General features: G+C 36.7%; 1 protein-coding gene across 1 annotated transcript; it reads right to left on the bottom strand.

Moving 5' to 3' along the window:
• Window positions 1-8057: 8057 nt before the first annotated feature.
• Window positions 8058-17249, bottom strand: LTA2 (2-oxoacid dehydrogenases acyltransferase family protein). The gene is made up of 6 exons (XM_006838357.4): window positions 16178-17249; window positions 13555-13746; window positions 13274-13361; window positions 13109-13179; window positions 12939-13022; window positions 8058-8472 (listed from the first exon to the last, which is right to left on the bottom strand). The coding sequence occupies exons 1-6, from the start codon at window positions 17099-17101 to the stop codon at window positions 8368-8370; spliced, it is 1464 nt and encodes a 487-aa protein (XP_006838420.1). The 5' UTR covers window positions 17102-17249; the 3' UTR covers window positions 8058-8367.
• Between the last annotated feature and the right edge of the window lie 342 nt (window positions 17250-17591).

The raw sequence follows: 17591 nt of genomic DNA on the forward strand, positions 1-17591 counted from the left end.
GTAAATAATTTGTTACAATATGCATTCTTTTTAGAGCTTGAAATCCTAATGTTTTTTATAACCATAATATTCAAGCCGAGATGATGGATGTAAAGGTTTTACACAATTTTCTATGAGTTATGAGGTGAAGATTTACTTGATAGAGTTGCAGGACAATTGAACCATTTTCCTTCAAAATATTTTGGGATGCAAATAACAAAAGCTTTTAAAGAAGGGTTTACCGAAGAGGCCTCATACCAACTATGTATTTCCGAGCTTTGTCCAAAACTTGGAGCTTGGGATGATAATAAGCCAAAAGATATTCTACTCTAGCGGATAAAACCCCACCTAGAATAAATTTTAGGGTTTTAAATTTGGAAAAAGTTTATATAGAGCCGAGGCTCTAAACAATCAAATTTGAGCCTACCTCAAAACTTTCACTAGAAGATGTTGTTTTCATGCTCAAATATCTTCAAATTAATCATATTGACATCAAGATGTATGGATATGAGAAAAAAATGGATTTCAAGTTTTGAAAATAGTGTATTTTATAATATGTTTTTGGACCGTCAATTTTAAAGATTTTTAAGTTTTCATAGATATATCGATCTACATTATTTTTGAAGCTTTAAAATTTATAATTAAAGATAAAAATATGTTTGAAGGCTATCACAAAGATTTCCAGTACTGAAACTGCATTTCTCGATACTATTTGAAGGTAGGCTCTAATTTGATTGTTTAGAGCCTAGGCTCTATACAAACTGCAAGTGCAATCCCGTCAATTCATAGATTAACCTCAATAAAAAAAAATTGCTTAATTATGCCTTAATATTGAATAAACACTATCCAATTTTTAGATGACGAGATCTAAGTATTTGAAACCTCAAATTTCAAATTTTTTTTGAGAATGATAATGCAGTAAGTCTCGAGTGATTCTAAACTTTCGGATGAAAAAATCATCCTACGTAGATATGTTGACGAAGGCAGTAGAAGTAGAGTATGGTCCTAAAGGGCAATGACCTAATAATAATACATGTGTACTTTGGCTACGTCATAAGAAAAGTATGCCTTATCTTCTAGAAGAGTGAGCACATGTTGATTTCGTGAACAGCGTAGCTGGAGTGTCTTACTCTCGAAGGCGCTTCCCCTAAGAACAAGTGAGAGTCAGTTTCTTAATGCCGTGCTCATACGGTCCGCCCAGCCTCGGCCTTCGCCATGTAGGGGCTGCCCTGGCCCAGCCTTGCCCGGCTGGGTCGGGACAAAAAACAAGTGAAGAAAAAGCAACAAAAATCATTGAATAGAATTAGGGCCGCACCAGGCTGAACTTGGCCCTTGGCCATATTTTTTTTAGAGTGGGCTGGCTGGGGCACTCTTGCCCATTGCCAACCCTAATTTGGGCTTAGGCTAGTTGATGATGAGAGAGAGAGAGAGAATGGACCCTAGCTTAATTAATATAAGAAAGTGAGATGTGTGGACTAATTCACGAATCTCATCTTACATCCAAAAAAATAATAATAATAATAATAATAATAAAAAAAAGGGAGAAATTGAAGTTTCACCTTATCTCTAGATTTGGGGCCCATCGTTTCCAAGGGTGGCAATCCACCGGGCCAGCTTGGCCCTTGCTCTCATAGAGCCTACTCATGCTTGTTCGGGAGGGACGAGGCCGGACTAAGTCAAAAATAAAAAAGAAATTGAAAAAAGGAAGACTGGCGGCCAATCAGGTCCCTCGGCCCTCAGGTCACAATTTGTAGCCTAGGCTCTATTTTTTTGGAGCTTTGTGGTCCAGTCCATGGCCAGCCTCACGTTTTCTTTAGAAAGAGATGAAAGGCATTTCGTGGAACGCTCGATTGTTTTGAGTAGAGGTTGGTAAGGGTGGGTCATGTGGCCAAGACAGATGGTAAAAAAGCCATTTTGTAGAGAAAAAAAATAAAAAACTGTGAATTGCAAGGAAACTCCATGGTTGCGTGTATAATAGAGAGTCCCCTTCCATCTTTAAATCAACTTATTTTATTGTTAATTCAAATATATCATCAGAGCCTTTTTTTTAAAAGAAAAAATTTATATAAGGTTGCAACCTTAAAATGTAAAATCACATATGCACCTTAAAAATCTATCCGAAATATTGTTTTAATGTCGAAAAACCCTCTAATCGATTATCTCGATATCTAGATGTATGAATATGAAAAAAAAAAAGTTTTTCAGACGCAGAAATAGTGCATCTTGCAACACATTATCTAGACCGTCTATTTTCAATATTTTCATATATTTATATATCTACTTGATTTTAACCATTTTTGGAATTAAAAATTTTATAATTAGATATGACAATAGATTTTAAAAGAATCTTAAGAATTTTTTACAACAAAATTACATGTTATGATAAAATTTTGAAATGCGCCTTAATTGGATTGTTTAATGTTGCAGCTTTATAGAAATCGCACCCTTCCTTAAATTATTCGAAGTCAGCTTGTTAATTTAAATATATATTATTTGGCATAAAAAAAATTAAAATATATATTTTATAGTACGACGACCCACTCAGAGAAAATTAGTAAATGACCAGAGTCTTTGTATCTTCTCTTTCTTTCAAAAGCACAAGGAATAAAAAGAAAATCTAAATTACAGGGCATGGTATTATTTTAATAAGGAAGAATAAAGTACACGAATCAACGTATTATCTAGGATACTGTTCTGATTTTTCTATTTAAAATGCCTCTACTATTTTAAATTTATAAGCATGAAAACAACACTTTAATAATTTCCAAGGGCCTAAGTCTGTAAACCGTGGGTGGTGGTGAGCCGGACTCTGAGAGTATACCAACCAAAGGTGGTGGTGATAGCATCCATGTAGGAGCCCCTGACTCAGAGAGCGAGAGGGAGAAGGTGTAGTATATATGCTCTTGAGTGTTACTGGAATTGGACAGGAAGCCGGACTTGAAACTGGTTCCATTGGCGATTTAACCAGTCAAAAGATGGATCGGATTCAGGAGAACCACTTAAATCCCTAAAATATACACAAAAATTTAACAGTTACGCACTATAGACTGGTTTTGTCAAAATGTGGTTTTCTACGTTATTTTCAAAATCGAAAGGTTGAACCAGAATCACCCGATTCAACTCGGGATTAGTGGGTTGCAATATGGGCATTGGATGGCTTGAAGTCGCCTGATTTCAACCCTTTTTTATTTCTTGATCAACCTTGCAGTGTGACCGACTCGGGCACCCTTTGCATTTTTAAAACACTGGGTTGTTTTACTCAATTGAACCGGTTTAGGCCCGTTGGATGATCCAAAAGGTCTAATTCTGACAACCCAGTTGCATGTTACAATATTTCTTCATTTTTAACCAAAGAAAATGAATGGTATATTAAGTTAAAGATGAAACCACGCTTAATCTATTTAAAATAGATATTTACATAATATTATAACTTGATTATCATTTGTAGAAGTAAGGTTATAGTGTTTTACGTTGTCCACTTTAGCTGGATGATGTGGATTTGAAGTATTTTTTAAAAAAGTATAAAAATTGACACATCTTTTAAAATAGTAGCTAATCTACTGTCCCAAGTAATATAACCGGTACTGATTCCTACTACGATTGCTGCCTCATAATTTTTTCCCTCTAGATGTATTTGAAGTAGTTATTCTGTGGTTTCCTTTTCAAGTAATAAAAAGGAAATTCCTTGCAATGAAAGAACTTGAATTACTGAATTCATAAACTTTATATTGGTTTGGGCCCCATTTTTGTGTTTCTTTCAAAGAGTGATTTTCATACAGACCTTTAAACTTATTCTTCTCTCACACACACATTCTCATTCTTATCTAACATGATTTGGAAGTGCAAGTTGTCATAGTTAATAGTTTTCACAAACTCTTATCCAACATGATTTGAAAGTATATCATCATTAGGCCTCTCAACCATGAATAAATTCTCATAGTTAATTGTTTTCACAAATTAATATGGGTCTCCCTCCCTCTCTTTCTATATATATATATATATATACGGATAGAGTGGGTGAAGGTGATGAAGACTATGTAAATTTTAAGTTATTATTATATGCAATGTATCTTTCTCATAATTGCCATTAAACAATGCTAATGCAGTTCATCAATAGGTAGAGTCCCGGACAAGTTAGAGGATGGGTTAGTTTAATACTTATTATTTAATTAGTGCTCAATTATTGTGAAAGTGAAATGACAAGCTCTCATTTTATATATCACAATAGAAGAACATGCAAGTCTTAACAATATTTTTAAATAAAATTGACTCATGTGCCCCACCATACGTTTGTTAGTACCAAAAGTACCCTTTGCCAAAACAATCCATTCTTTCCTGGGATGTAGTTTGTATAAGGCTGAGGCTTTCAACAATCAAAGTAAGGCACATCTTCAAATAGTATCGAAAGATGTTGTTTCAATAAAAAAATTATTTACGATTGCCTAAAAATTTATTTTCATCTCTAATTATAAAATTTAAAGCTTAAAAAATAGTGCAAATCAAATTGATCTATGGACACTTGGAAAATCTTGAAAATTGCTGGTCTACTACAAGATATATTATTTTAAGACTTAAAGTCCAATTTTTATTTACTTCTATGTATCTCAAGGTCAAGATGATCGGAATTAAGGGTTTTCAACATAGAAAAAATTCTAATGAATTTTTTCGGTGCGCTTTAATTTGATTGTTTAGAGCCTTCCTTCCTTCAATATCACTATTTCTTATTTGTTTTTTGTTTTTTCTAAAACACAATAAAAAGTTTATAATATTCTCAACGTTTCCAAAATGGGATTGTATAATATGAGGCATTTATGTTTAGACAAGGAGGTCATAATTACTTTTAGTCATTGGACATGAAATCCAACAGATGAAAGTGTATCACAACATTTGTGGATTTTGTGCCACACATCTTTAACCACCTGATCTCAAATCTAAAGGTCAATGATGATTGTGACCTCTTTGTATGAAAAATAAGTGGTCTCATCATATGCATTTCCAACCAAAGTTTATACGAGGAAACTAAACCACTTTGAGATAGTTGAGGGGCCTAATTGTATGATAAAAGGCAACATGTTAATCCTTGGATTATGATATGAATATGACTTGCTTCTGTAAAAGATATGGATTTCCATCATTTTCCAATGATCCCAACAATGAACCATCGCTCATGTAATTTTTGCAAGGATCAATCCTTTGATTGTAATGTTTTGTCATTAAAATTGCTATTAAAGTACCAAAAAACAAAAACGAAAAAAAAAAAAAAAAAACTTAAAATCAAACACCTCTCTCTCTCTCTCTCTCTCTCTCTCATACACACGCATAAAGGTGAAAGATGTCTCATTCCCTTGTAGCTTACTAAGCGTATTTTTCATCTTAATATCAACTAAAGGAAACAAAAGAATAACATTCCTCTCTAAGCCTTTTGTCTCTCAACTTTAATAGTAATAGATCCTCCTATGAATATGTCACTAAACTGTTGTCCTTTTGCCTCTTTCCTTTTTTCCAAAAAGACAGAAAAATAAAACTTAATTTGGATTGTATAAATACTATAATTTTGTTTTTTGGGTAATTTAATGGGAAAGATAGGCCCCTATCTGCTTTTTCAAATATAGTTTAGGAGTTAGTTTTTTTTAAGGTGTTCATAGGTTGGTATCGTGTGAATGGTACGTGAATGGAAATCACAATGTAGTGACTACAGTGTGGTGTGCTAGTAGTATAAGTTCGAATGGGAACGAAAACCATAATATGATTACTAGGATGTGGGGTGCTACCACCACAACCTCAATATAAATACTATAATTTGCCCCCACCATCTTTTATTTTTTTCCCCTTGCTATGCCAAACAACCCGGAAAATAAAATTAGAATGCCCCTTATCAGACCTGGGTGAAACATGTGAAGGAATTTTGGTCTTTATTTTGAAAAACAAAATACTATGAGTCTTGGAAGTAAGGCACTATGCACAAGTCGCTCATCTCTCATTTGCTTTTTTCTTTTTGGTAGGTGAACGGAATTTCAATACACAATAAGTGAAGAAGCACCCTCATTAAAATACACCAAACCCATGTCCTATCAGCCTCCAAGTTGCAGCTATTCACATTAGGTTTTCTTAGCCATTAAGGAGTTCAAATTTATAAGGCTTTATAATCTAATGAAAGCAGTAAAAATACTACCACAATATTGACAAAGGAAAAGGGATGGTATACAATGAGATCACCCGATTTGATATCTAGCTGGCTTTATTAATGACATTCTTACAATCACCCGATTTGAAATCTGACGGACAAGAATGATTTAGATCTTCTTGTATCAAAATTAAATGATCTCGATGTATATTTTTTCCACTTTTTCAATAAAAATTTCTGATCACCAAGGAAGTAAATGAATAGTACACTCCCGCAAGAGCACAAATCTTTTTGCTTGACCGATATGAGCTCCAAATCCATCCATGGAGAATGATTTGCAGGATCTCTTGGGTCCTCTTCCACTAAAAAATATATATGTATGGGAAAATTAGGGTGGGTATACACAGTTCTATGCTGTTGCTGCCAAAGCCTTTTTGGTTCCCCTTCCATACAAAAAAATGGAAAATGGGGTGTGATGGTACACAGAATTTGGGGGCAACTGCGTCATGGTGCAAGCAAAATTTAGAGGCTTTTTTATACACTTTGAGAAAAAGGTTTTTAGAGTCTCAGGTTCTTTGCAGAGAACTGTGTGTTATAAATATCAGGTGAACCGACCCTGATTCATAGAAACCTGGAATCAGGTTTTGGACTCTAATCACAACAGCGAAGATACATCTAATACTAATATGTTTTTAAAATTTTAAACCCTGAACTAACATGTTTTTTAAAATTTAAAACCCTGAACTAATATGTTTTTTAAAATTTAAAACCCGGAATCGGGTTTTGGATTCGCCCTCTGGTCAACCGACCCTGATCCATAGAATTGGGTGGTCCGTATCGGCCGAATAGGGAAAATAACAAACTTTTTTCTGATACTGTTAACAATAAACAGCAGTTGAGCTCAGATGCTAGAACTCTCACCTGTATGGGCGTCAAGGTGAACGAACCCTTCACTCGCAAAGAGACCAAGCAACGCAATCTTCACCGCTCACGTGGGGAAAATAACAATTAGATCTTAAAATTGGTGGGAATTGGGTAAAATCTAATGACCATAGAACCAAATTGCCAGCCCGCTAAACTTGATCTAGATCAGGCGGTCCCAATCCAAACTTTATTTCCAAATCATGCATCTAATTATGGTTGCAGGTAGAGCCCCAGTATCTTAATACCTAGTAACTACAGTGCCATTATTGGTATGCACGTAATGATAGAGTTTCTAGCATGCTCTTGTAGTTTGTACGGTTTATTTTTTAGGAAAAGGATGGGTCTCCATAGAACTAGTACGGTTTGTATCAGTATATAACTAGAAACATTTATATTAATCAAGAAAGTTTACCCTTCCGAAATTCCATTTTGAGAGAGATTTAAAAGTTGAAACACGTCCTAAGTCACTCCATTTCCCCTTTATGTTCATCATTTTGCATCTCAAAAAACAGTGCAGATTCTAATGATCTATGATAAATTTAAAATAGAAAGATTCAAAGACTGTTTAAAATAGTCTGTTATGAAAGTTCAAAATCTTTTCTCTTGTTTTCCAATTCATCATTATAGTGGTCAAGGTTATCCACCTGTGAAACTTCATGTGCAATATGCTAAGATGGATTTTTCGACAGAGACAGCATTTGAATGGTGGTGTGAGCTATCCACCAAAAGCCATCCATATTAATTTCCATTTTAGTTTGCACATGATTTCACAGTAAATATGTGTAATGGTAAATATAGTGGGTAACTTACCCAAAAAATAAAAATATAGTGGTTAATACGACTTACAATTTACTATTAAAAAAGACAATTTTACTTACAGGAACGCAAATCTCTACTGCAATTGTTTCTAGTGAATATCAGTATGGGTTTCAACTTAAGTTGGTACATGCTTCTATTCAATTAGTACAGTTCCTTAAGAAATGGTAACAAGGCCACCAATCATGAGACTACAAAATTGGAAGTTCGGTTCTTGAGAAAACCAACATACACGTCCAGTACTCATAAATCATACAGGAACGCGTTGAAGTTCACTATCAATGGATAAGATTCAAAATACTACATTTCAATTGAAACGTATTCGGCTGCATGAGAGAGAGAGAGAGAGAGAGAGAGAGAGGGAGAGAGAGAGATCCAAGAAAAGGAAAATGAAAAGAAAAGAAAAACGTTCACACTTACAAAAAAGCCTTTATCCTAGGATATAAATCAACAACAAGCCTCCGGGTTCTCTGGTTGTCTTCAAACCAGAGAGAAACAAGAGAAATCCTCTTCAACTAGAAGTTCTACAATGTTAGGCTCTCTGGGTTTTCAATGATCTTTGCAAACGTCTGGAGGAAGGCTGACAGGTCAGCCCCATATATTATTCGGTGATCGGCAGTCACATTCACCTGAGAAAATATGGGTCAGTAAACAATTCAAATTGAGTGTGTTATTACATTATTTATGTAAATCACTTGAAATCACTTATGGAGACTCTATGTAAAAACTTGAAATCAAATACCAGTGAGGCATCTGGTTACAACCATGAGAGAATGGCCAACTATGTTGCCAGATTCATAATTACTCCACGCGAATTAATAAAAAAAAAAGATGCCTGAAGTACACAATTATGCAAATTTCTCCACACCCTATCCCATTGAGTATCCAAAAAAATCGGTTTAAAAAAATTGATGATCAGGATGTGGGAACTGGCCAATCTAGATCAGGAATCTGTAGGACCGATCCAGACACCATAAAATATCAGATTCTACTATGAATTGGTCAGAACCAGCCCCACTTTTTTTATTTTTTTCAGCTCTTTTAATTTTTTAATTACCGGTCCCTGGATCCGGATTGCGAATCTGCCGAACCACATCGGAAATCCAAAGGGGCGATCCAGATCACTGATCTGTTTTTTTAAAACCTTAAAAAAAACACATTTACAGCAAGTTACCAGGGTATTTAAAAGTCTAAGCTCACAAGCCCAATCTTGAAAGGAGCTGTAAGAAAATATGTTTCAGCAATAGAAACCCTATTGGATCTTCATTCCTCGGAAATTTTCAAATCCTTGTCAAAGTGCGTGGAGTCGGTTTGATAATTAAACCAGTGGAAGAGAAAAGAGAAAGGGAATAACTACTAATTGTTACGCACAACATTTGGAAGGGGCATAACTCTGACGATGGAGAAGTTCCAATGGACTTGCTTTACGAAGACTCCAGATGAATGAGGCTGAAACCTGGAGTCACAATGACACCAATGCAGGTCTAGATAGAACTCAGAACATCGTGCAGCAGCTGTTTCAGCAATTGATGATTCATGAAACGATTTTGGCACGTTTTCTTCTCCAACCTCATTTTTTTCTCAGATAAACACCAAGGCTGATTTATGTCGCATTCTTCGTGAAATTGCCAGGAACTCAAAAATCCCTCTTATGTGCTTTATTCAAATACTTACAATCTAACCATCGCTCCCAGAACACAATAGCTTCCAAACCTCTTTGTCTCTATCCATGCCCACTGTGGCTATGTTCATGAAGGCACCAAACCCCAAATATCACCCCATTCCTCTCCTCCAATTTCAATTGAAATGGTACCCTAAGCACAAGTCCAAACACTCCCTTTGCATGAACAGTAGAGGACAGCACACACTTCACCAAGGCACCAAATGCTCCACCTTGGTCCCCTTACCTTTCTATCTCTTGAGTGAGCCCTCTTATCAACTTGGCCCTGTTTCCCTGGTCATTGGTCTAGCTCTATCATTGCACATGAATCCAAAAGCCTTGAAGTGGTATTATCACACTCTCCCTGAGATTTCTCAAATGCTCTAAGTTCCAATGATCACGTTAAGATCCAACCTGATGGCATCAAATGTATTGTTAACTAATAGATGGGAATCCACAAAAATACCACCCCCTGAGTACCTACCCAGCCAAACCTCAACTTTCCTCTTTTTGAGGTGCACTACTCTGTGTAACATCAATTTATAGGAACAAGTGTGTGCACATCCTTCCCTATTTAAACTAATAGCGCTTATACTATGCTCCAGCCGGAGAATAGTGTACATGTCCTCCCCGATCAAAAGACTTACATTGGAGAATTTTTTCAATCTGAAATTTCAGGAACCACCTAAGAATCACTAGATGAATATTGTCAAAGGAAAAAAATTTTGTATTTTGAGTTTTCTAACACTTAGATCTCACCCTTTAAAAATTGAACAGTCTATGTTCAATCTTGAGATATTTCTTTGATGGAGAATGCAATTAGGAAATTTTTTATTGAGATTGGTCTATGGATTGAAGAGGTTACATCCCTGAAATATGTGAACATAAATCAAATCTACCATCTCTCGCAATCAGGTATTTGTCAGCATTCACATTATTGCAAATGACATTTCAAATAGAACAAGAAGTGGAATTTCAATAACAAGGAATCCAGGTTATATGAGACTAATGCAATAAGTTATAGATCTGTCTGAGGGATATTAAATTAAATTAGTAGCTGCCACAATTCATGAAGTCAGGAATTGAAATGAAATGTTTTTTGGACAAGTTAAAGGTATCTATCATTTTAGTTGCTGGCGTGTTTAAGACTCTAAGGTCTTGAATTTGCTTCAGCTGGCCATTGACATTTATCAAAGACGTCTTCAACAAATTGTCAAGGATATGACAAAAAAGAAATAAAAGACATGTTAGTGCTTGTTATGGGAGCTAAACATATTGATGCATTGTGATAAGCTTTTATGATAGCAATCCCTGATCACCAAAAAAGAGGAGGGTGGAAAGTGCAGGTAAAATAAGCAAACTAGATATGGTATACAAGAATAATAATCATGGGCAGCAGAGAGGCCAAAATTGCGCATGATGGATGCAGGTGAGTTACAGCTGTAAGCAGCTTGAAGTTGCAATGACATACAGATGCAAATGGGTGCGATAGGGAGGAGGCAGCTGGAATTTGGATGGAGAACAAAGGAAAGCCAAGAGTTTGTACCATGTAGAAAGCATCCAGGTCCCATAATTTAGATAAACTTATGGACTCAGACCTATTTGGGGAAAATTTGTGAAGACTTTGTGGTCCAGAAATCCTTAAATTTGCTTTCATAGTTCTCAAATCCATACTATATCATGAGAGAAGGTCATGGTTCCTTTATTATTGAAATACTATCCTTTTGTGACTTCCTCTCTCCCATGATGTTTTTCCAGTGTTTTCTGTTCATATTTTGTGCTCGCATTTTACAATATGTCATTTTAGGTATGTTGGCGTTGTTAGGACTTTGTAGACTTATTTCTATTTTCAATTATCTTTTACACAAACTTTCACATTTATTTTTCAGTCTGTCGGATATTTATAAGTATTATACATTGTTTCATATTTTTATGTTCACTTATTATTACATTACTGTTTTTATGTACAATTTCCCATCTTTCTTATCATGCTAAATTATTTTCTTTATATTATTAGCAATTCATCGTTTCCTCCCTTATGCAACTTATAGTCTCCAGGCTTGCTCTCACTACTGATATCAGAGTCACTCTATACAAATATGTGTTCCACCTTATTTTACCATTCCTCCACCATATTGTTCATTTCCCTGCATGTTAACAGAATTCTTCACATTTCTCCCCATGAATCCCCAAATCTTTCCCCTCAGGACCTCCTATTACGTTTCATATTTCTACTCAAATTGATACCGCATCCTGCAAGTCACATACACACTCTTTTCCATTCAAAAGAACCATTGTAGCTCCTTCCACTTTACCAACAATTTACTCTGCGTCTATCTTGTACAGCATATAATGATTTAAAGCACCAATCGACGATTTCTCATAGAAATGAAAATCTGAAGAAGGCATCAACAAGGCATTCAGAGAATTGAGTTCCTCTGGCAAACCTTCTGGGTATAAACAATCTTGCAAGCTCGTGAACTACATTGAATTACATTTTCTTTCTAATAGGTACTTAAATAACCCAATGTCAGATAAATTTTTTTTTTTTTTTTTGGAGAAAGACAGCCAGACCAAAGCTAGCATCTCAAAGGAACATGGAATTCTGTATGATCACAAGTGTGCTCATTAACATAACCTGCTAGTCCGCGCAAGCTGTGGTTACAATCAAGAGAGCAGACAAAGGCCAGAAATAGAAAAATTAACCGAAAATAGGATCCAAGACCCCATCCAATAATGCTTAATCATAAAAAACTCTAGAAGGCCCAAAGACCGTCCGAACCCACTTTGTAGACATAAGATACGGGATAGTGACAAATAGGCAGCAACATTTGAAGCTCATGACGTGCTATCTAAGAGCACAACCATGGAAGGAGAGAGAGACATCGATCTTAATAGGCTGTCTGGGCATGTTCACAGTTTGAAACTCTAAAACAGATCATTTGAGTTAACTCCCTGGCCTTTAGTTACAAGTTCCTAGGCAATCCCTTGAACTCTCCATAACATTCCACGATGCTTGTTAAGGGTGGCAGCCCCCTAAACATGGAAGCAGCATTCACCTTTGGACACTTTGAATAAATTTAAATCAGTGAACAATGAATCAAGATGAGTGCAGGCCATTAGAATTTAAAATTGTTCTTTAGAAGAATGTCTCATGGCAGATATATCATTGGTTACACAACTTTTACGCACAATGAAACCAAACCACATGCAAGACGTCAGGTAATCGTAAACACAATGTTATAAAATTATCAGTGTAGGTGTTTGTGCGTGCATCAATACAAATCTGTATGTGAAACTGGTCACTGCATAGTTATACTCCATGATACATTTCTATCAAAAGATCTCAAATTATTGATCAAAGATATGTCTTGAAAGCTGGTCCTAAAACAGAAAAGGATGAAGCTAAATTTATTACTAGCAATGGCGGCTTACCTGCATTTTACTCTTCACACTGAAGAACCCGTCTCCCCCAGTCACAACTGTTGGCTTGGATGCTCCAACAGCCATGATTGCTCCCTGCACATCCAAACCAAGAATTACATTAGCAGGACATGTAAAACCTCCAGGCTTCCATTTGAAGGAGGTGATAAATAGAAACTTACTTGGCCTGGAGGAAGGATTGCATCAAATCTGTCAACTCCAAACATTCCCAAATTGGAAACAGTAAATGTCCCTGTGCAAACAAATAAGAAATTGTCCATTTTGGAAGTCAGCAATTTTGCAAATTACAGAATCTGAATCAACACAAATCATATTAAAATTGTCACCTGAGTTGTACTCATGCGGTTGAAGCTGTTTTGCTCGGGCCTTATCAACCAACTCCCTCCATCGTTGTGAAAGCAAATACAAATCCGCCTGAAATAAGAAGAGAAAGTAACTAAAAAATTCAGAAGTGTTGCGAAATAAGAGGATATGCATTATGAACACTATGTAATTTTGAATAAAACATCCCCATGGATTGTGCCCTCAGTCCCCAGGTATTATGAATAGTTATGAAGTACCACATGTTTTAATCATTTAATAAATGGTTAATTTACACCATAGAGACCTTATCAGCATCCTGCAGAACTGGAGTTATTAGGCCCCCATCAATGGCCACCGCCACTGCAATATTGATGCTAGCATTGTAAGTAAAACTCTTTCCATCCTTGCAACTTGCATTCACAACTGGATGCTCTGCTAAGGCCATTGCTGTGGCCTTTGCGAGAAGTGCAGTCATGGTGACCCCCTTTGACTTCACCTGAAAGCCAGATCAATCACATATTCAATTATCAAACAAAAAATTATTAATAATTAAACTAGAAAAATCAAAACCATGATAAGGAATTAGAGGAGCACAAGTAAATACACAATTAAGAGAATAATGAATCATGACCCCACTAACCATTTGACACAAATGCACTATGAAAGTGGGCACAGGTTCGGTAGAGGTGGCATTCAGCAATTAAAAGCCAAAGTAAAAAGGCAAACCCAATTTCACTAAGAATAATACGAAGTACTAACCTAAAAATCGGATCACACATATTTCAAGTATCATCTTACAAAGATAAATAGTAAAAATGCTAAGAAAAACGCTAAACAAATAGTAAGGCTAAAATTATGGCATATGAGAATCTATACAGTAAACTGGGAACACGAAAAGGTAAGAACGTTGTCTTCAAATTAGCAAAAATGATAGAGAAAACGTGTAGGATTTAAACCATATTAAATGCATTAAGAGTGAGGATCAAAGGGTCTTGGTGAAGGATGAAAAGGTCAACAAAAGGTGGAAAGTCTATTTTAAAATATTATTAAATGACGAACACAATAGAACATAATGGTAGAAGAAACTGTTAGCATAAATGAGGGCGGCGGTCATAGTTATATTCGTAGAATTACGATATCGGACGTGAAAGAAGGCTTGAAATGATGAAGATAGGAAAGGTTTTAGGACCAGATGGTATCCCGATAGAGATTTGGAAGTGCATGGGGGAGATTGCATTGACTGGCTGACTAAGCTGTTCAACATGTATTGAGAACAAAGAAAAATGCCAGACGAATGGAGGAAAAGTACTGCAGTACCTGTTTACAAGAACAAAGGAGACATACAAAATTATGCGAACTATCAAGAGATCAAACTTATGAACCACACTATGAAGGTCTAGGATAGAGTGACTGGGCAACAACTAAAGCATAAAACGAGTGATCAGAAAACCTATTTGGTTTCATGCCAGGGAGGTCAACAACTGAAGCTATTTTCCTACTTAGGTAACTGATTGGAAAGTTTAGGACGAAAGGAATAGACCTCCACATGGTCTTTATTAATTTAGAAAAAGCTTATGATAGAGTACTTCGGAATTTGATTTGGTGGGTGTTGGAAAAGAAAGGAGTCTCCAAATACTACAACAACTTGGTGAGAGATATGTACGATGGAACGCTAACTAGTGTACGAACAACTAGTGAAGAGACGAGTGAGTTTTCAGTGACAATATGTCTACATCAGGATCAGCATTGAGCTCATACTTCTTTGTCTTAGTTATGGACGACTTAAATGGGCACCTATAAGATAAGGTATCGTGGTGCGTGTTGTTCGCATATGACATAGTTTTGATCGATGAGACCCGAAACGGTGTCAACATAAAGTTAAAACTTTGGAGGGATGCTCTAGAATCTAAAGGTTTTAAAATTAACCGGACTAACATATAGTATATAAAATGCAAGTTTAGTAATAATAGGAGTAGAGATGAAGAAGTAGTTAAGATTGACGGCCAGGGAGTACGAAAATGAGCATACTTTCGATATCTTGAGTTTATAATGCAGGAAAATGGACATATTGAGGAAAATGTTGCACAAAGAATTAGAATTGGGTGGGCGAAGTGGAGATGTGCACCGGAATTTTATATGATCTATACTAATGAAGCTGAAGGGCAAGCTCTATAAGCCAACTGGGAAACCAACATTGCTCTATGGGCCGGAATGTTCAGCTGTCAAAAAACAATATACCTATAGAATGAGTATAGCGGAGATGAAGATGTTGAGATGGATGACTGACAAGACAAGAAGTGATAGAATTTGAAATGAATACATTTGAGAAAATTTAGGTGTGGCACCAATAAACTATAAGATTAGAGAGAGTAGAATTAAATGGGCTTACCACGCAGTACAACACCTGTTAGGAGGTGAGAGTTAGTTCAAGTGGAAGGCTCGAAAAGGGCAAGGGGTAGGGCCAAAAGGAAATGGTTGAAAGTAGTGAAAAAAAATATAGGAATTTATAGCCTCACCGAGAGTATGACCCTTACTAAAATAGAATGATGGACTAGGATTTGCGTAGACGACCCAATTAATTAGAAAAAGGCTTTGACGATGATGATGATGATCTTACAAAGACAAAAGTAAGCCTAGATAACAAGCAAAGAAGCACAAATAGGATCTAAAGAATTGGTGAATTATGACCCAAATGAAATAACTATGATGCAATATTAATAAGATAATGGGTCAAGTGGAATTCAGCACCCAAAAACAAAGTCAAAACCAATTCGCTAACTATAATAAAAAAGGGAAACCAAATTACACACTTTTGATCATATACGTTATAAAAGGAAATACTCATAAAAGGCAGTAACTAAAAGTAAAATAACAACACCACACTAAAAAAAGACCAATACAGCACCTCAACAAGTTCAAAATCAAACCTTTTTATAGAGAGCATCCAGGGCGTCCGTAGTCACAGAGTACCCAACCCTAAACACCGGAACCGGGAGGCTCTCGACCATGTTTCTCGAAACAGCCCCTTGCATTGTAGTAAAAGGAACTACGGTCGACCCACCACCCTGGACTGAAGACCCCGAAGAGCCAGCACCACCCTTAACAGTAGGAGGAGGAGGAGAGGATTGTTGAGGCGGAGGAGGAGAAGGAGATGAAGCCACTGTAGGAATGGCACTCGGTGCCCCCAAATTCGAAGGTTTGGCTATACCTGCAGCTGCCTCAATATCAGAGGGAGTAATTCGACCATAAGGTCCAGTCCCGATAACCTTATTCAAATCAACCTTCTGTTGGTTTGCCAGCTTCTTTGCATAAGGTGTGGCCACAATCTTACCCGAAGAGACCCTAGAAATAGGTGGTGTTGGTGATGATGATGGTGATGGAGATGGAGGTGGTGATGGTGGTACAGGTGATGACACAGACGATGAAGAAGATGCAGCTTTAGCCTTGGCCTCTGCAATTTCATCTTCAGTCTCAGCAAGAAGACCAATTGGAGCTCCGACAGGTGCAGATTCGCCTTCCTTTACAACAATGGCGGCCAATATCCCATCATAAAAGGTCTCCACATCCATATCCGCCTTATCAGACTCCACAACCACCACACTCTCGCCTTTCGAGAGAAGATCCCCCTCCGATTTCACCCACGAAACAATCTTACCCTCAGTCATGGTAGAGCTCAGAGCTGGCATGAAAATCTCTCTGATTTTCGCCCTAATTGTTGTGGATTTCACAGGTCGGAAATGGAGGCGCCGGGTATGGCATTTGGGTAGGGTTTTATCACCAAGGGAGTGTGAGAAAGAGAGGTTGCATAGAGAAGAGGATGGAGAAACCCTAGACGAGAGCAGGGACGCCATTAGAGCAAAATCTGAGAGAGATGAAGAATGCTTAGACTTAAGTTCTTTCCTTGTGCGGCAAATTTGTAGAGAGAGAGAGGTATAAAAGGGTACGTTGAGCGGAGAGGTCGAGGAAGATAGTCAGTGTTGACATCGCCCAGCTCCAACCAACAACTGAATGAAACATTTCGGTTTATTAACGAGCAGATGTTGACCATTTCACCCCTACTTTCGAATGAGGCTCCCTCCCTCTTGAGACACTTTGAGAAGCGCATCCTGGTATGTCGGGTCGGGTCTAGACCCGGATCTAAGAAGAATTTATGGAACATAAACCTGGCCCCCACATGAAAATAAAAATATATATATTTAAATATTGGATGAGATATATATGTATGGGAAAAGTTTATATAGAGCCAAGGCTCTAAACAATCAAATTTGAGCCTACCCCAAAAATTTCACTAGAAGTGTCTGTTTTGATGCCCAAATATCTTCAAATTGACCATCTCGACTT

Source organism: Amborella trichopoda, chromosome 4, assembly GCF_054954075.1.
Source record: "Amborella trichopoda isolate Santa Cruz 75 chromosome 4, AtrichopodaSantaCruz75HAP2 v2.0, whole genome shotgun sequence".
Classification (NCBI taxonomy): Eukaryota; Viridiplantae; Streptophyta; class Magnoliopsida; order Amborellales; family Amborellaceae; genus Amborella; species Amborella trichopoda.

What these genes read in the sequence shown, in the direction of transcription:
- LTA2 (XM_006838357.4), bottom strand. Translation starts at nt 17,101, where the DNA reads ATGGCGTCCCTGCTCTCGTCTAGGGTTTCTCCATCCTCTTCTCTATGC. An exon ending in TGGATGCTCTCTATAAAAAG is followed by an intron (nt 13,747 to 16,177) that starts GTTTGATTTTGA and finishes TCTGGCTTTCAG; the next exon opens with GTGAAGTCAAAGGGGGTCAC. An exon ending in TTCTGCAGGATGCTGATAAG is followed by an intron (nt 13,362 to 13,554) that starts GTCTCTATGGTG and finishes TTCTTATTTCAG; the next exon opens with GCGGATTTGTATTTGCTTTC.